The following is a 20,383-nucleotide window of genomic DNA, read 5'->3' as shown; positions in this document are numbered from 1 at the left end:
GCTTTTAGTAGACTCTTGGCCTCCTGTAAACCCAGGGCCCAGTGTGTATGTGTGTTCTGCGGAAGGACCGCTACGTTGATCCCCCACCCACTCTGCTGGATCTGTCCCAAACAGCCTCCTATTCCCTACCGAATCACCTCCTCTGAACCAGACCACTGTAGTCATGCCTTATGAAGGCAATAGAGGGATGTTTGGGATGTGGTCCAAAAACAGTGTTAACGGCGGGTCTCACCGATGACATCATGTACCCCCATCCCCCCACAAGGTCTTCCTCCCAGGCTGAAAAAACAAAACAAGGAGGGAGGGATACATCTGGCAAAGCGGTGCCGACCAAAATCTGGCTGGCCTCATTTCTATCTCATCCTCCGCTCTCTGGCTCTTGACCCACCCCCCCCCCCCCCCCCCGTCTACACCACCCTTTTTTTCCCTATTTTCCTGAAGTAATCCCTCTCTCCAGCCAAGGTCCCTGTGTTTTCCCACACACAACCACTCAACCTTTGTTTCTCTTTACAGGAGCTGTTGTGGGGCTCCAGGGAGCAGGCTGGCTTCCTCTCTGCCCTGAGATGTGGGGGAGGCATGGGGAGCCGCTGGGTGACTGGCCCTCTGCCCTGGGCAGTGGGGGAGGCATGGGGAGGTGCTGGGTGACCGGCCCTCGGCCCTGGGCGGTGGGGGAGGCATGAGGAGGTCCTCTGCCCTAGGTAACAGGATGAGAAAGGAGAAAGGAGTCCAAGTGCAGAGGCTTTAAGTAGAAGTTAACCCTGTGCACAGATCTAGGATCAGTTTGCCTTGCAGAAATCTGACCACAGTTCCGTCTGAGGCAGACCCTCACATGCCTGGTGCTTGGGCGATGGCGAAAGCCGTATTCTGTGTTGTTAGATTGGTGGCACAGGCCTTCCTTAAGGGTGAAATGCTGAACTGACATCAGCTTTCATGTGTTACCTACTTTTGAAGAACACAGCCCTTGCCTAACGCTTGGCCCATGATGACACCTGCATTCCTCTATGTTGTCTGGTTTGTTACTGACTGAAAGTGGCTGTGATTTATTACTTCTTTGATTCAGCAAGTCAGTAGTGTTGAATGTCCATCACTCATACTGCTTCCTCGGTCATAAAAATTCATAGCAAATGCCCCACTGTCAAATCCGCTCTTGGTAGCTGTACAGCCTAAATAGGTTATTTATCAGTGGATAAGGATTGATGTGAGCCCTCCTCTCTCCCCATTACAAGTTTAACTACATTACGTTAGAAAATATCTAACTGGTATATTGAATAGAATGTATATACCCAAGAAACGCGCAGCGGGCGTTATGCATCAGCTTTCTTTTCCATGAAAAGGAGTGCTGTCTTTTTAAATAATGTTGAAGAGAAGTAGAGAGAGGGGTGTGTTGACTCTGCACGGCAGACTGCTCCCCGGGGATGGACGGGACTGAAGCAGCCTATACGTCTGCGTAGCGGGGTTGCAGCGTAGCTCTAAGGGCAGGCTGCGGCCACACATTCCCAGGGACGCAAAAATAGTCGGAAAGCAAGTAGCGATTAGCGCGCTGAGAGGAATGCGACCTAAATTAAGATGATGTTTCTTTAGGAACCCGCTGAAGGCTCCATGGAGCGATGTTTCACCTCTTTAATAAATCGTAAGTGAATGATTATCTCGCTTTTATATTTCCAAACAGTTGTTTCGCGCTGTCTGATTTTGCGACATCCACCCTCCTCTTATCTGGGATGTTAACTAATTTTCGCCATATCTATACTATTGCAAATAGTTGTTAAATAGTTGTTACATTATGTTCACGTCGACTATATGTTTACCCTAACGGAAAGTAAGGGTAGACAATAAAAAGTCAAGCAGATTGGGAGGAAAAGGAAAATGGTTGAGAACCATCAGAGTGACACGTTCAGACTTGAACGTGAAAGTATTCAGCACCAGAGGCTATTCAGAACTTGACTTCCAACCATGGTTCAATTTACTATCGGAAGGGAAAGACTGTTAATCGACATTCGTACAGTATTATTTTTTTGTGCTTTCGATATAGAATAATTCTGATGTTGAAACTGACTACAAACAATAGAAGAAAGAGAGAGACCAAATGCTTATCAGCATTTCAGTCATACTGAAGTGGTGCCTTGTCATTGTTGCTGTGCTTTATCTGCCTAAGAATTTTTACATATTGCAAGCAAGCATTCCACTGCACGATTCTAGCTTTCTGTTGCCACTTTTTCTCGCCATTGATTTGCATACGTGTGGCTTAGTTAGGTAACAGAACATCACCTGCATCATATTTTCTCGTCCCTTTTTCCTATCACTTTCCTTAGCACTAATTAAATGTTGTTTAGGCAACGGTTTAAAAATCCTACTTGCTTGTAACTAATTTATACTTTCCCCAGCAGCTCAGAATCTGAATGCTGTACGAGAACAATTATGTAATATGTTTATTAGACTGTGCTCATCTTTATTTTCACTTTATGCACACGCACACACATACACACACACACACACACTTTCTGCTCTCTCTGGGGAGAGATGCTGCATGCTTTTACATGGTGTAGAAGAGGTGCCCTGAAATCCCAGTGTGGTGAAGAGTCATTACTGTAAGCCCAGTACACAGGAGACAGAAACCATTGGAATGTTTCAATTCAATAGTGTAGCAACATTTGCACTGCATGTGTCACAATATGGAGACATATGGCTACTTGTGGGAATAATATTGGTAGTTAAAAAGGCAGAACTAGTTATCTTTCTAGTTACTCTAAAGTTATCACTCTCTAGTAACTCTCTAGTTAAAAATAGTTGAATGAACATTTGCTGTGAAGAGGTCAACGAAAAGGAGTGTTTTTCTTAGGGTTCTTTCCATTTTTCTTGTTCTCTTTTCTCCCTTGCTCTCTTCTCCCAAATATCTTTCCATTTTCTTCTCCCTTTCTGTTTTTCCCCCATTCTTCCTCCTTTTCTCCCCCCTTTCCAGTACGATCTCCCATTTGTCCTCCATTTCTCTCTATACCCACCCCACTCTACCTTTTCTCCCTCTATTCCCTCCTCTCTCTCCTCCCTGTTCTTCCTGTTGCCACACCCCCTCAGTTCAGTAATCAGTGGGTCAGAGGGCACACATCCTGCTCCAACATGAGGCTGTATTTCGTCCAATGACCAGAGTGATAGAAAACCAACTAAGGCTGTTTACTACATTCTTACTTCCTGGTTGGGGCGTGCCCAGATTTAGTGTAGGCCATGCCTTTTTTCTCTACATTGGAAGGGAAGAATGTAGTGGTCTCAGAGCACAGTTTCTTGTTACTGTATTATCTTTGCTGCATGTGGCTGGTCATCTTTTTGTCTACTGTAAACCAGCATAGCTTGGAGAGCTAGGGAAGAGATGGGCGCTTTCCTAAGAGAACAAACACTGGAATGCCTAATTCTATATTCTGATTGCCCATTTCTATTGGTCTCTGTCAGGACCGGTGTCATAGGGGACTTTCTTCTGCGCCTGTCCTTTGTTAGTCGGGGCACCATCCTGTGTGTTGGAGGTCACACTGAGGCCAGATGAAATGAGGCTTTGATGAAGTAAAAAAGAGCTTAAGTCTAAATCTGCTGTATTATATCGTTGCTGTCTGATTCAAACCTGTTATCTTTTTAACCAAAAACTAAGAAAACCTAAAAAACTGGTATTTTACCAATTAAGCAACAATAATTATCTGGAGTAATGTGTTCATCAAGCTTCTTTCAGATTGTATACTGTTTTCGAAGTGTTTAATTAAATTCACTAAGCAAATGTCCTTAAATGCCATCTTCATTAATCTCTGACCTGATTTGCTCATTAAGGGATCGTTATATTCCGACCGTTGACCCTGATTAATAGATACTTGTTACCATAAGTCATCCCTGTTACTGCCACTTCACATGCTGGGATTATTGTGTCCGACAATCACAAACCACACACACACACACACACCATGGGTATAGAAAGTCACCACCCCTTTCAGAATGTTTTCCTTGCCTTAACGCCTGAATTGAAAACGCATAAAATAATTAATTAACTAATTATTAATAATTAATAATTTATTAACCTAGGTTGTGAACTCTTTGCCCATTCTTCCTTGCAGAATTGTTCAAGCTCAGTGACTGCACTCTCAAGTCATTCCACAGATTCTCGATGGAATTTAGGTCAGGGCTCTGAGTAGATCAATCAAGGACTTTCAACTTCTTGTCCTTCAGCCACTGGTACAGTTGCTTTTGGGAATCTGTGGGTATTTTGCACAGTCCATTTCCCTTCTATCTTGAAAAGTGTTTCTCTCCAGACACTGCTGAAGAGAAACACCCCCACAACAGTATGCTGCCACCGCCATTTTTTACTGAATGCATGGTGTTCTTTAGGTGAAAATACATATTGGGTTTTTGGCAGATGTATGGTTTTGCGTTCAGGCCAAATGTTTCAATTTTGGTCTCATCTGACCACAAGATATTTTACCACTTGGCCTTGAAATCTACAGTGTGCTTTTTGGCAAAGCTAAAACGAAACTTGATGTCGCTAACTCAGCTTTAAGGGATAGACAAATCATTTTAAATCATCCCCTTACTTGTGTCTTTCCACAACTTAATCTCATAGATCTTTCCAAAGTACTTTTCTGTCCATAGTGGATTCTTTGCTTTGAATTGCACTACAAAGCTGTGGAGACCTCTATGTTCAATTACTTTTATTAACTAATCAAAATCACTTCCATTGATCACAGATGGAAGCCATTTAGCTTGATTTGTGATGTGGAAGGTGGTTGTTTACAACTCAGCAATTTGCTATTGAAATTCTAAGCGGGTGTGTTCACTTATACAAATAGGGTATTTTACTGTTTTCATTTTAATTAATTGTCATATTTTATATACAAACACTTTGTTTTTCTGTTGGTGGAAATGTAGTCAGAGTGTGTGAGAAAGGGAGAGACAGGGAGAGAGACAAAGAGAGAGAAGGGGACAGAGAGATCTGTGCATCCTGTCTACTCTGTCATTTATAGCCAATCCAGCTCCTGTGCATGTGTGCGTGCATGTGTGCGTGCATGTGTGCGTGCATGTGTGCGTGCATGTGCGGTGTGTTTGTCTATTTGTGACTGTGTCACTGTCCTCTAAAAGGTCCCTGTCTTTTTCCCATGCTAGAACAACTACATGTCTCTGTGTTCAGTGTTTCATTTCTACGGTATCTGGGTAATCTGCGCTTTCACATCTCTTCTCAGCCAGGCAGAGGAGCTCTCAAAGTGACTGTTTGTTCCTCATGAAAGGGTAGTAGCGTGGTATGGCTTAGTCTTTCATCCCTGTTGTGTGTGGCATGGCCATGCCTGGAGGCACCTGTTCTTTCCTTTGTCCCTGGTGTCATCCTTGTGTTTTCTATTGTGTGTATTTGCCTCTTAGTGGTCCTTTCCTCTGCCTGGGTTTTGTACAAGGCTAGGGGGCACTAATGTGACAGCGCCAGACTGCTCCTACTCTCTCCGTTCTTTCTCTCTTTTCTCTTTCTCTCTGTCTGTCTGTGTCGCTCTCCCCCCTCTCCTCTCTCGCCCTTTTTTATCTCCCACAATCCTGGAATGGGTATGGATCCCCATACCAGGAGAAGTAATTTGACATATATTTTCAAAGAAATCGAACATATTAAAATGCATTTCAGAATGTATATTAAAAAAAAACACATAACCAATTGTTTTCCTATACGTCGTTCTACATAATGTTGCCTGAGTGTCTCCAACTTTTGGATAAGTGTGTCAACTAATGATCTGGATATTACATGGTTTCTTTTTTTCCTGTGGATGGTTTCATCTGATATTTGAGTTATTTGGCAGAAGCTCTTATCCCGGGGCACGTGACAGATATATGATATGGTGTTTATATGAATAGATGTATTTGCTAGGTTTATCTCAGTCCCTCAAGGTCCCCGAAGTATCTTAGTCTGAGACAGACTGTGTCTGGTCCAGTTCAGTCTGTCTGATTAACAGAACATAGTTTGCCCGTATCGAGACGTCCATGGTTCCATCAGCAGCCCCGCTAACACAACTTTGGTTCCGCTCCAGTGATTCCTGACAGGATCCTCTGTTCTCGTGTCCTCTCGCGGCACGAAGGTCGGGCTTTTTTTTGCCCCCGTGCTTTCGCTCTCTCTCTCTCTCTCTCTCTCTCTCGCTCTCTCTCTCTCTCTCTCTCTCTCCCTCTCTCTCTCTCTCTCTCTCCCTCTCTGTCTCATCTGAGCTTGTTCCACCACCGATACTGTGATTGACAGCTGGCAGGTGGACACACACCCATACATAGATACACACACACACACACACATGTGGAAACACACCCATACATAGACACACACTCAAGAGAATGATCGCAACCCATATTAAAAAGTAACTTGACTTTGATATGAGTCAACAAAAACGAGCAACGCCAATCATCTCCTTGTCTAGATCTGTTGTGAGGAGACCTGTGGGACTCATTATTTCATCTAAGCAGAGGAAAGAAGAGGATAGAAGGAGGAATCAGCACATCTGTTCTTGCCAACAAAGAGATAGATTGAGCCTGTGACAGATTGCGTGGCGGAGTGACAGACGGACCGTCTGACAGCATCAACGTCAAGCCAAATGGGAATAATGCACATTTATTGTGTGGATGGGCATGTGAATAATCACTTTCTTGCCTGTGGTTCACAACGTGTTTTGTAATTGTGTGTTTTTCTGTAGTTCTTGTGTTAGTTTTTGTGTTATGTTCCGTGCCCAGACGTTCCTTCAGCTGGCTGTAGCATACCAGTGAGCCGCACACTGTAGTAGTGCAACTGTTTAGTCTAAAAGCTCATATCAGTTTACTGGCTCTCTTACCTTAATCAGCTGTACCAATCATATCACTCTATTTGTGCACCTCAAAGCATTAACTCACTGATCTCATTCTATTTGCCAATCGGCTTTCTGATCTAGCCCACAGTGCTGTTTTGGCCATAGGGATTCAAAGTAACCTGTCCTGTATTCAGTTGGTATGCTGTCTACATTACCGTGTACACAAAGATAATCCGGACATTGGCACGAGGGGAGTGGCCAGTTCCTTTTCCATGACTAATCATGAGGTGCTGAGGTTATGTTCGGAACAGATCAGAGCTTGTCAAAAAAAATGCTACTTCAGAACCGCACATTTACGTATTTACATGGAGGTGATTCAGTTGGCTTTGCACTGGTGCCAGTCCACTTCTGTATTCCAATATATCCCAGTCATTACACATTCACCAACACTGACACCCTGAGATGCTAAGGTCACGGCTGTACGGTGTTACAGATGGATAACCTCCTGTGTAATGTTCTAGTGTGTGTGGAAGCGCGTTATCGACGTTAGGAAACATTGCTGAACGGAACACTGCGTCATGTCAATGGATGCAGCCCTGCTGCTGTTCTCCAAACCCACACGTGCCTCAGTATCCGGCTGAGTGTTTACTGGCCTCCATCGCCTATCCTCTGTTCATCAGTCACGGGCTAGCTACATGGTGTTGCCATCTGATGAAAACCTCTTATCTCCAAAACAGACTTTTCTGGAAAAGGGAAAAAATATCACATTTTCCCATTAATTAACATACAGTTATGACACTTCAGAAGAATACAATTTCTTGGTCTTGGTTTCCAGTCATGAAAAAGTTTGATGCATGTGAAATAAAATAGAATCCTCAAATATTGAGTTTCCTCAGACTACAAAGACTGGTGCTCTCCTAACTTTCTTTTACTGTAGACTGTTGGTGCTGCAGAAGAACTGTCATCTGGGGAGCAAAGCAGAATATGACAGGAGTGACATTGTCTCCTGCTGAAGTGTTTCTGTCGGGTTGTTTTGATAGTGTAATAGTTTTATGAGCCTAAAGATGGACTGTTCTCTACTGTGGCAGGGCCAATTGAGTTCCTACTAGATTCTAAGCCTGACAGACTTCACTACAACAGAGAAACAGGATGCAGACAGACAGGGCCTTTAGAGTCCATTACCCCTCTCTTTCGGTCCCTGGGCCCGGGTCCTAAGCAGGTTCCCATCGACCCGGGTCCGCCCAGGGCTGTATAGAGTGACTTCATCCCAGACGGGGGGCTTGTTAGTGAACTGGGCTGGGCCAGACCAGGCAGGTGGACAGACATCCAGCTAAGTGAATCATCAGTGGATTGTGAGATGAGACATGCAGGCTGGTCGATAAGACAGTGGAGCCACTGATAACACGCTGTATAATGTATATCATTAACATCAGCATGTCCATAACTGGCTGTGTTGACACATGGGAGCGCGTGAGTGTAACAAAAAGTCCCCAAACTGTGGTTAAACCAGGAACGGGAGTAGTAACATTTCCCTTTCCCCATTTAGCAGAATGGCCTTTTTTTTTGAGGTATTAAGTTTTGTTTATAAGTTATTTGGGGTTATGTATATAATTAGTTCTTAGGATTAGAAATGTTTAGAGTTAGGATTTGGTCTAGGGTTAAGATTAGATTAGCCCTATATATACTGTTTTATAGGCCGATCAATTTCAATGTCCTAATTTGGGCTGTCATGATTATGACATTTTATATGACGATTAACTGTCGTACAAATAATTGTGATTAACAATTAAATAAACAATTTAATTGTTTCTATTGTAAATTGTATGCCCCCATTATAGTGTAAGACTAATAATATTGTAGGGCTAAAAATACACGTCATGGATTGGGAAATGGTTCTTCAGATTGCAGTGTTTGTTTTGCGCCACCTTTCAGGTGCAAAATTCGGCAATTCGCCTCCGCGAAAATTATTGGATGCACCTCTTTCATTTAGCTTAAAACCAAAATGCACCCAGGGCGGTGTTATTGTGTTTGGCCTTGGAACTACTACAAAATCTATGTTGCTAACGACAACATCATGGCATTTCTCCTCTCGCTCTATGCAAATATTACAGCCTAGTTATTTGAAATAGCCTACCTCATGTAGCAAAACATGTTTTAACGCTCAGTTAATTCAGTTAAAAATGTACAAGGACGAATCATTTTATTGTTAATATGCAATGGGACAACAGATATTTCAATCCATGCATTTAATGCGCATTTTCTAATTAGGAAATATAGATGGAAATGACAAAAGTCAACTTACAATATTAGTATGAATATTTGACACAGGTTTGAGTGTTTTTTTTCTTTTTTAGACCACAGTTGATGTGACAAATCTTCTAGATAATGATGTTTCGACATTTCTTAACGGTATATAAAAATAATTGAGATCTGGATCATATAATGGGTGTGTGTACATGTCCATGCAAGGGCATATTTTTGTCTGTAGGTAGATTGTTTTTTATTGTCTTTTTACAGCATCACTCCATTTAGTAACCATACATGTAATCAGACTCACGTCGTTCTACTGGGTTTAAATACAGTTTGTCGCATCCTTCTGCTCCTGTTTTAGTTCTGGGTTTGAATACAGTTTGTCGCATCATTGTGCTCCTGTTCTAGTTCTGGGTTTAAATACAGTTTGTCGCATCATTCTGTTCCTGTTCTAGTTCTTAGTTTAAATACAGTTTGTTGCATCATTCTGCTCCTGTTTTAGTTCTGGGTTTAAATACAGTTTGTCACATCATTCTGCTCCTGTTCTAGTTCTGAGTTTAAATACAGTTTGTCACATTATTTCCTCCTATTTTAGTTCTGGGTTTAAATACAGTTTGTCGCATCATTCTGCTCCTATTCTAGTTCTGGGTTTAAGTACAGTTTCTTGCAGGTCAGTGGGAATGTTCTGGCTGGGGAAATTAGGCCTCTTGGTTCGACTCCTGCTCAGCCTCTGAAATATTTACATGGAAACAATAGAACCCAACAGACTGGTTACAGAGAGGGAGGAGGGAGGAGGCCCTAACTATGTCCATGGATCAATGGATGGGAAGAGAAGGTTAAGGAGAGTCAAGAGAGGGAGATCCGAAGGAAAGACAAGAGTGTTAAGAGAATTCCCCTAGATCAAGTAAAGCACCCATGGGAATGTGGAATCAGATTAGATGGGGAGAGAGAGAAAGCGAGAGGGAGAAGGGGTGGGCGGGGGGGGGGGGGCTGTTCTCAAGGACAAAGGAGGACATTGTGTTGTTAGGGGATGAAGAGGAGGAGATGATTGGAAACCTAGTATCTGTTGATGAGCAGAGGTATGATAGGACACGCCTACACACTCACGCCCACGAAAATACCATGGACACATCGCAGAGGATGATGAAGGAGCTATTAAGGATCAGCTTCCCTCATAGCACTGTTATGGTTTGGAAGAGGTGTCCACCCCATGAATACACGCGTAAACCCCTGTACAGTACAGGCAACATTTGGCATTGCTGTATCATATTCACCTTCAGTCATTTTCCCACTGACATTTGTAGACAAAGTGGTGGGTGTGTGGAGGGAGGGAGAGAGAGAGAGGCGGATGTGAAGGGAGTGGAGGGGACAGGACGCGCTGCGTGTGTGGAGTGGGACACCACCCTGGGGTCGTGTCCTGCTGTGAAAGGGCAACATGAGGTGTGCTGCTAGAACTTTACATGCATTAAGAACATCCTCTCAGTGTGGCACCAGTGTGGCATCTCTGTTGTTTTCTCTCTTTCTTTCTCTCTCCATCCCATCTCTATCTTTTTCCATTTTGGCATTCAAAGGCTGTTTCCTGTGTTCTTGTTTTGAAGATCAGGAAGTTGAACTGTTGTGGGCCGTTTGGAAAGATGTATCCTGTGTGACTCTATTTCAGCCAGACATCCTCCGAATTTCTTGGCTTTTCTCAGAATAAAAAAGGTTTGATTTCTTGGTCAGCGCAGCACTGTTTGCCAGTCAGTATTTTCTCCTTCTCTTTATCCACACACAGAGGAACGTACAAAAACACCATCCAAAAGCGAAACATTTGATCTAAATTCTTTCGTTGGAGGTTTATCTGTCTGCCTCTGTCCCACTCCTCCTCCAATCTCTCTGTCTCTCAACTTTCAGCTGGAAGCAACGTTGCACTGAATTGAAAGATAAATTGCTGAAAAAAGTTTGATTGTTTGCTTTTGATTGACATCTAAACTGTATTCTCGACCCAGCTATCTGTCTGACAGAAAACAGAGCAGCACTCTATCTGAGACACATCTCCAGCCACATGAGGATTCCTCTCAATCCTCCTTGACTAATAGAAAGCCTGCTCAGTTTGACCCCAGCAGGAGCCAGTAGGGGGCCCACTGGCTGGTTGAATGACAGGTCCAGAGACTGGTAGGATGGATGGGAGTGTTAGGGCTTGTTCCGGTCCAAAGTTTCTAGCTTTGTCTGAGGAGTTTGAGTTGCTCCCCTTGGCTTTCCTGTCAGTCGGGATACAGTAAGGAATATTGATTTTCCGGAATGCGTCCGGCTGTCCAGTGTCCATGGTGCGTGGACCGTGTTTCAGGCCCTGTAGCTTCATAGGACGATAGCACACCCATATCCTCTCAAAGCAAGCCTCAACACACACACACACGGCTCCCCTAAATCCTCTCTTTATGTCATTTGACTTTTTTACTCACTTTTCTGCCTGGTACCCCAGCAGCCAATCAGAGAACAGAGCCTAATTAAAACTCCCTCCTCCTGCAAATGTGCCCTGGGATTGGCCAGAAGCTCCCAAATCTGGAACCTGACAGACAGAGCTTTCCCAAGAGTGAGCTCTGGGCTATGTACTGTTCCGAATAAGAGACAGGGAATGAGCGTGATTGAAAGAGGGATCTTCAGAATGTGTGTGAAATGATGATACAGGTGTCTGTTTTTATGTTTTGTATGCACGTGTGTTTGCGTGTGTGTGTGTGCGACTGTCAGTTTACTGTATACCTGTGTAAGCAAGTGTATGTTTTTGCGTGTGTGTCAGAGAAAGAGAGAAAGGAGAGAGCGGAAGGGAGAAATCCAGGCCATTGTCCGGTAAAGGCTAGGCTGCGGATATGAGGACAAAACTGTCTGCCTTTACAAAGAGCTTCCCAGGGATACTGTATAATCTGCAGCTATAGCTGCTCTCTGCTCTGCATGGCTTGTTTTTCCAGGACTGCTCTTGTTCTATAACTAAGCTCAGACAGAAAGACACACACACACACACACATGTAAACAGCATGTAAACCTTCAATAGAGAGCATATTTACACTAATAGTACTCATTACCGAGTCTGTTGACCCAGATGTCGCTGTGATTTCAGTGTCAGAGGCTAAACATTAATGGCTAATATTAGCGCTAGCTAGCCGCATCATCCACAAAACGCTAATCACTAATATACGTGGTCCACTATAGCTCCATTGGTAGAGCATGGTGCTTGCAATATCTGAATGTATGCACATACATCAATGTCACTTTGGTTAAAACAGTCTGCTAAATGGCATTATTATCGTTAGTATCACTGTTATTTGCATTCACTACAAATGGCTGGAAAGTGGGGGGCTAAATGCTAATGGCTAATGTTCATGTCAGCACTGGCTGCATCATCATCCCTCACGGACGTGTTTAGCATGGCTGCCCATATTCAGTGCTTATCTACTAATTGGGCCATGGGCAAGGTTAACGATAGTCTAATTGGGATGCAGGTACATTTCTCAGTCTCTATCACGCACACAAACGTCTTTTGTGTTTGTTTTGACGTATCAAAAACAGTGCTAGTTTAAATTACTGTACCATGCACATAATGTGTTAACAATTAAAAGATACCCTGTGGAAGTTAGATGACTTACAGAAACAGCACATTCAAACCAACGCTAACCTCCACTGGCGAGTTTTGCTTTTACTTTTGATAGAAAGTAAGACAAAAATGAAATGGCACAATGATTCCCTTCACTATTAAGTCCTTGTTTTTTCACTTGAACAGAAATTGAGTGAACTGTGTTGTAGTGGCACTTTGTTTCCTTTTTCACCACTGTAAATGTACCACTTGTTGGAGTTAGTCTAGCAGACAGTATTCGTAACGTGAACTAAGAGACAAGATAATTTCCTTTCAGAAATTTGATTGGAAAACACAATTATAATGTCCACACAGTCAAAAAAACGTTACGTCCACTATATGCTACTACTACGCGATGACATCATATTTATATATATATATATATATATAAATGCAAAAATATCTTATAATTTATTAATTACTAAATTAAGCATTTGAACTAACAAGAAACTTATAAATTATAAAATAAATTATCATTACCAATTCTTAACTGATTTTACCTAAATGCTTTTCCACATTTAATAATCAACACTTTAGGATGCACTTTTGTATGCACCTAAAATTATATCCCGTGAGTAAAAATTCTGAAATACTATCTTTCCACTATTACTGCAGATCATTTTTAGGACATTTTCTTTGTATACAATGCAACAATTCTATATAATCCCCCTTTATGAATGTAATTTAAACAATAAATGAGCCCTCTGTCTCCCTCTCTCTACAAGAAATATACTAACATGTTAAGTGAATACAGGTGCTTGATGTGATTGCATCAACCAGCTGTATTTAATGGAGAGCATATTTCCAATATATTGTGTGCATCACACTCGTAATGATATATTAAACATAACATAACTATACCATAAAACTCACACATAATCATATATTTTGTTTTGTTTGGAAATGTCATCTACAGCATCTGTGTGATGTCATTATAAATAGCTTGATAAGACTATGACCTTAACATTTTAATACAGCATGTCCTATCATAGAGTCTCTGTTTTCTGCTTGGTTACCATAGAAGTCAGGGCAATTTGTTGGGTCTTAGTGTTTGGTTTCTGGTGATGGTAAGAGAAAAAGTAGAGCAAGCGGGACGAAGTCAAACACAATGCCAAAAGCAGAAACCTCTTTATTTGTTTTCCATTCTTCTCTGGCTGAAAGATGGATGACTAGCAGGGTTAAAGTCTGCCTTTAAATGAACTGAATGTACTAACCACTCCAAAGCGCATTGCACACAGCTAGCTGGTATAACAGTTAAGACAGAGAGAGGCCACGCAGTCAACGGTTGGACCTAAGCTGACACCAGCATTGCTTCAAAAGAAGAGCTCAAAAAAAAAAGAAATCATGAATAAATGAAATGAGTCATATTTACAACTTTGAACATATGAAAAAAAAAAGTCTAAGTCTCCTATCTGACCCTAATCAGACAATGTGAATTTGGCAAATTCTCTCTACTCTGTCAGAGATGTAGAGACATATTCTTCCCAGATAAAGGCTGAGGGCAGCGGACATCAAAAGACAGGGCTATCCAAAGGGGAGCGTGGATGTAGTCACGGCACGCTGGGGAAGGAGAAGGGAAGCACTATCTTCTACAGTCAGACGTTTTCCTCAACACGACGTACATTTTCTGTAGAAATTACTCCAATTTACTCCACATTGTAAATTATTCAACCCAGAGGAACATTTTTTAAATACTAATGGGTGATGTAGCTACGGCTCCTGCTGCAGCCAAATATGTATTTGTCTCCCATACCCTGAGGCACACGGAATAATTAAATCTGGATCTAGAAGCAGTAATATGTGCTATTATCGATTTACTAGTAGTTAATACTAGTTTTATTAGTACTAGTGGTTATAAGTAGTATTAGTAATTATTTTTATAATGAGTTGTTTTTGCAGTAGTAGTTATTGGTAGTAGTAGGTATTATCAGTAGTTATTGTAGTAGTTATTCTTTACAGTAGTAGTAATTATAATTATTATTAGTATTATTAGTAGCAGTATTAGTTATTATTGGTAGTATTTGTAGGTATTGTCAGTTATAATAGTAGTAATAGGGATTATCAGTTGAAATAGTTGTAGTTATTCATTGCAGTAGTAGTAATTATAATTATTAGTAGTATTATTAGTAGTAGTAGTAGCTATTATTATTGGTAGTAGTAGTAGGTATTATCAGTTGTGATAGTAGTAGTTATTTGTATTAGTTGCAGTAGTAGCATTATTATAGATTATTATTATTTTGCCCAGAATTGTTATTATTGTTGTTGTTATTGTTGTTCTTTATGTTTTCCTATTAGTTTTAGGAAAAACATAAAGGTGTACATTCATGTGTATACCTATTTTCATTGCGATGTACACATGAATGCTTTGCCAATCTTCTTGTAATGTTTGATAGGCCAATAATGGAATTTAAATTAAAATTTGAGAGTGGAGGGAGAGGAGAGATACTGAGGGAAATTCTGAGCGTTTATTTCACTTTTGTTCATTGTTGTTGGTATATATCTAAAAAAAGAAATTTTCCACTTGCTTTGGCAATGTAAACAAATGTTTCCCATGCCAATAAAGTCCCTTTGAATTTAATTGAATGTGAGGTGTGAGAAGAGAGTGTGTGTGTGTGTGTGTGTGTGTGTGTGTGTACAGAGCAAAGCTCCATACAACAACACAGGCATTAAACATTTGGCCGCTATCACATTGAGTCTAGAATGCCTCATGCAATAATTTGCATATATAGTATCTTTTTTTTACATAAACAGCCTGCCAAACAAATTCAGGAACATTGACATTCTTCCTCTGACAACAGAAGACAAGAAGTGAGCTGTGTCCCCTGTGGATGTCAATGCTTTTCATTCACTTGCTGCTACAATTGATAGACATTAGGATCAAGTAGCATGTCGTTGGAGATGGAGATGGAAAGGGAGAGTGTTTTAGGGAACAGCAGTACAATAAATTTTTTCTTATTTATCAGACGGGAAGAAAAGAGATTCTTCTCATTGAAAGAGCCTGAGAACCCACTTGCTAAATGTCATGGGGAAAGTGTGAATGAATGTGTTTGTGATCATGTGTGGATTTGTGTGAAAATGTAGTGTTAAACCGAGGATTGAAAGTGTCCCTCACTGGCATCCAGAATAGTCTCAGGGGCCCCACTACTCCCTCTTGCTCACTTTTCCTTACTGCCTCTCTCTCTCCCTCCCTTTCCTTTTTGTCTCTATCTCTCTCTCAATTAAATGTCATTTAAAGACGCTTTATTGGCAAGGAAACCTTTTTCATTGCCAAAGCAAGTGAAAAATACATTATTTATACTAAAGAACATTTATTGTACTGGTGTGATTGCTAGATTGTTTAAAAAATATGTATTACTTTGAAATCAGTTCTAGGCATAGTGACTGAGAGAATCAACAATAGTGTCAATGTCAGTTTGTATAAGTAGGTTTGAAATCAAATACTTCCCATTCAAGGCTATAGTGTTTACACATGTTTACATTTTTTGACCACACTTTATTTTGAGAGTCCCAAAGCTGTATATGCAGATGCTCTGCAGGATATCTACTGACTCTGAACCAGTAAAATTTGAACCACTCCTACTATCTACAGTACAGATAGTAGGGGTGTAACCAAAGTTTCAGTCTGAAGAATAAGTGATTTTTGAAAAGTTATGTACAAGCAATGTTGTACTATTGTAGACTAGTCTGCATGGTTTTTAAAGGGCCTTACATAAGATTGTTACCATACTAATAATATAAAGACAAGCATAAATGAATAGAAAACATTGGCGGTTAATGTTTTTAACCAGTGTTTCAAATATTCTCTTCTACAAAAATTGCGAGTGTCAAGAGATATTCCCCACTGAAACCTTCTCGCTGTCGCTGGTCCTTCCATCAGTTTGTACTGACTTGTAATCTCCTCATAGTTACTTTGGTTACTAGCAGTACTATTCTTGCCACCCTTACCCACCCTGGACTAGCTAGTACTTTAACGGTTTCATTCAGAAAAGTTGTGTTAGTGTTTTCAGTCTTGTAACCGTTAGAGGCAGGATACTAGACAGTGCAGGTTGAAGTTGAAAAATGATGGAGACAAATGTCATAATTAGCTATTTACAGTGTTCTGAGCATTTGGAATGGGTCCCTTTCTCTCGATCGGTCTCTACCCACCCCCTGCCCTCCCACCAGTGTTAATGGGCTCCTTGCTCTCCATCTCTCCAGATCTCATCTGATGCCGAGGCTGAAGGAGTCTCGCAGCCACGAGTCGTTGCTCAGCCCCAGTAGTGGCGTGGAGGCGCTGGACCTCAGCATGGAGGACGAGGTGCTCATCAAACCCGTTCACAGCTCCATCCTCGGACAGGACTACTGCTTTGAGGTGAGTGATGGAGAAAGGACCATGCATACGCGCAAACACACGCATAGCAAACGAGCAAACCCACAGACGGGCATGAAGTCACATACTCACGACATCTTGGAACAGGATCACTGCTTTGAAGACAGAGGTGGCGAATGCATGGACATACAAGTGCACAGGTACACACATAGACACCCACATGGGAACACCAAAGCTCGTTTGTATGCCCTAAATGTATCGCACGCTGAGACATTGCTTCAATGGGAGAAACAAACACTAGACTCGTCCCATGTAATACACCTAGCAAGGCCACTGTGACATTAATTAGAGTAGGGGAGGGTACAGGAGACAAGGGGAGAGGAGAAGAAGGGAAGGGGTAGGAGAGGAAAGAAGAGGAGTGGAGGAGAGGAGGAGAGGAGCTCTCTTTGAGCTCTCTCCACGAGCAGGCCGGAGGAGGTAAAAATAGCCTGCCATTTTTTAGCCTGGACTGAACAATCCTTCAGTCATTTCTGTAACCTGTCTTTTCTCTAAGACTCTGTCCCCGGCGTATTCTGCCTTTTCTTCCTCTCTCACAGATCGGATTGGTTGGACGGTGGTAGTGTTTCCTTTCTGCCTGTTAGTATGTGCATGTTCTGTATGTCTTCCTTGTATGATGGACACAAACACATTGAGTTGTGCTATTTCCTTTTTCCTTTTACAGGTCACCACGTCAACAGGAAGTAAATGTTTCTCCTGTCGATCGTCAGCAGAGAGAGACAAATGGATGGAGAACCTGAGGAGAGCCGTCCATCCGAACAAGGTGAGACATGATTGGTTAAGTGAAGTTTTAAGGAAATGCTGTAGATTTCTCAACACTCTGTTTTATCACAGTAAATCAGCTTTTCACAAAGTAGTCGTTGTAACCTGATTTGAAAATGAAATGGGTCTGTGAAAAGAATATATATACATTTTTATCTCCATAGTTTTACTAGCTTTGTCATCGCCTTAATAACAAAAGTAATCATCTGAGGTGGAGTACACCTTTTTACATTTGTTTTGTTAGGTTAGTCCCAAAAACATTTTTATATCAAAATCGGGGCGCAGTTTGGGAACCCCGACTGCAAAAGCAGCATTTGAACAAGAAAAGTCTGTCAGGCTTCTGAGGAGGAAGGGGATTATTTACAGACACAGCCAGCGTTCCAAACCTGTCACTCACAGCTCAACAAGGGCCCAGGGAAGCAAACAGGGGACTTGATTGGAACAAAGCCATTCAGACACTTAGACAGAGAAGTAAATCATCTACAGTGTCTGATAGGGACATGTACATTTGCAGTGTTAGCACTCCCACCGAGGCCGAGAGACAGAGCCATGGGGAACACATTCGGAACAGTCACCAGACTGCCAGTGTCAACCAGAGGGCCCAACACACACGTTCCCCTCCGTCGCCTTCCTCCTGGCTCAACACTTTAATCACCACAGCACAACTAGACAGCAGGCAGCGGTAACATATGGCTCCTCGCGTCAAGCCAAGAAATAATGCAAATCTCACAGCATTCTCCCGCCTTCATCTTTCATTATTTAGCAAATTACTTGCTAATTAGAACTTTAAGGAAAAAGTTTGACGGTAACCTTGAAGTTTTTTTTATATATTTTTTACAAAATACTCCTGGCGCGGTTGTGAATCTGTCCATCTTTGTACGTTTTTAATAATTTAGTGATTTTCCAAAGATTAGATACAGGATAGATTTGCCTGTTTGTTCATAAACATCAACACTTGAAACAGATGTTAGCTTTTTTTTTTATTACAAAACGGGAGAAAAGTAATTTTAGTGGGTGTTAAATAATGTGGCGTATCAAAAACAGTCAGAAAGCAATTTGCAGAGTTCTATTCATGAAATAGTTATCATTTTACTGGTTCCATTAAATTATATTAGCATAATGAACTGTATTTATATGCAAGCCCATTAAATGTGCATTTTAATCAGCTATTGATCTGCCTATCAACGTGTGACATGTTAATTAACAGTTAAATGCTAAACTCCACCCACTGCACTTCAGTGAGTTCATCTTTAATCAAGCATACCTTATGTTGTATTTGACATATGTTGCTTCATTTTTCCTGTTTTAGAAAATCTCAGAATCCTTTTGTGAGAGAAGTGCCACTTTACAATAGAAACTGCTGGAAGCACCGGCATACTTGCATATAGGATTTAGAGAGAGTTTAAACTCTTGCCTGGCTACCACAGACCCTGACCCATCCTCTCCTCCCTCTTAAGTATTTAAGTATTAGTGTTACACTTAGTACCCTGCAGGGTCCGGAGATTGACAGTTGGTCGCTTACCCACCCCTTCCTCCCTCCCTCCCTCTATCTCCACACAGGACAACAGTAGGCGGGTGGAGAACATGCTGAAGTTGTGGATCATCGAAGCCAAGGACATTCCAGCCAAAAAGAAGTACTTCTGCGAGCTATGCCTGGACGACACCCTGTATGCCCGGACCACCTGCAAGCTCAAGACCGACAACGTCTTTTGGGGCGAGCACTTTGAGTTCAACAACCTCCCGGCCATCAAGAGCATCACGGCCCACCTCTACAAGGACTCGGACAAGAAGAAGAAGAAAGACAAGAACAACTACATTGGACTGGTCAACATCCCGGTGGGGGCCGTGATGGGGCGTCAGTTTATGGAGAAGTGGTACCCTGTGAGCACGCCCACGCCCAACAAGGGAAAGACGCCCGGGCCTATGATCCGGATCAAGGCCCGCTACCAGAGCATCAGCATCCTGCCCATGGAGTTGTATAAGGAGTTTGCAGAGTACACTACCAATAACTACATGCTGCTGTGCTCTGTGCTGGAGCCAGGCATCAGTGTCAAGAACAAGGAGGAGATGGCTTCTGCACTGGTCCACATTCTACAGAGCACTGGCAAGGCTAAGGTAGGATATTGGCTTGCCCTAATGATTACTCCTTCACCACACACCTTCAGTTTGCTTTCAGGGCTTCTGTGTCGGCTAGGTAAGGCCAGCATCGGTCATTCTCTGTGCAGCGCGGCGCTATCGGAACTCAGCTTTTGTTCTGTGTTAGTGTCAAACACATCGCTATCAGATCTCTTCTGTTCTGTAACACCATGTTATTCGATGTCACCAGGTTCAAACTAATGGCAAGTGAATACAGTCAAACTTGAGTAAATTATAGTTAGTCTGCTGTTTTAGCTGAAAGATTTCCGGCTTATCTAAGAGTCTTGACTTTTTAACCTTTTAACCCCTAGTGAATCAGAGGTCATATGTTAGTTCAACAGAGAATGTATTACATCTAGAACTGCTTTTCCTATAATAAAACCGAACATGTCCATTTTCCCAGAAGCATCTTACAGCTCTGTTCATGGGTAGAGCCTTGTTTTGAGCTTTATTAAATCTCTGAGCTGTTACCAAAAGCGGTTGTTACAACATGTG

The 20,383-nt window shown here is 42.0% G+C and overlaps 1 protein-coding gene across 9 annotated transcripts in view; it reads left to right on the top strand.

The window, feature by feature from the left end:
* The window catches only part of LOC105015240 (disabled homolog 2-interacting protein), a 191,230-nt gene that overhangs the window by 131,104 nt on the left and 39,743 nt on the right, over positions 1-20,383 (top strand). For 8 of the 9 annotated variants that reach the window (XM_010878239.5, XM_020053385.3, XM_010878238.5 and 5 more), the window contains 3 exons: positions 16,822-16,975; positions 17,655-17,753; positions 19,313-19,867. In XM_010878239.5, the coding sequence (XP_010876541.3) occupies positions 16,822-16,975; positions 17,655-17,753; positions 19,313-19,867 (808 nt within the window). Of the gene's footprint in view, positions 1-1,416; positions 1,631-16,821; positions 16,976-17,654; positions 17,754-19,312; positions 19,868-20,383 lie in introns of those variants that run through there. The other variant, XM_010878243.5, reaches the window with a different exon arrangement.

The sequence above is a fragment of the Esox lucius genome, chromosome 14 (genome assembly GCF_011004845.1).
Source record: "Esox lucius isolate fEsoLuc1 chromosome 14, fEsoLuc1.pri, whole genome shotgun sequence".
Taxonomy (NCBI): Eukaryota; Metazoa; Chordata; class Actinopteri; order Esociformes; family Esocidae; genus Esox; species Esox lucius.
Note: the sequence above shows the minus strand (reverse complement) of the source record. Positions and strands in the feature narration are given on the sequence as shown.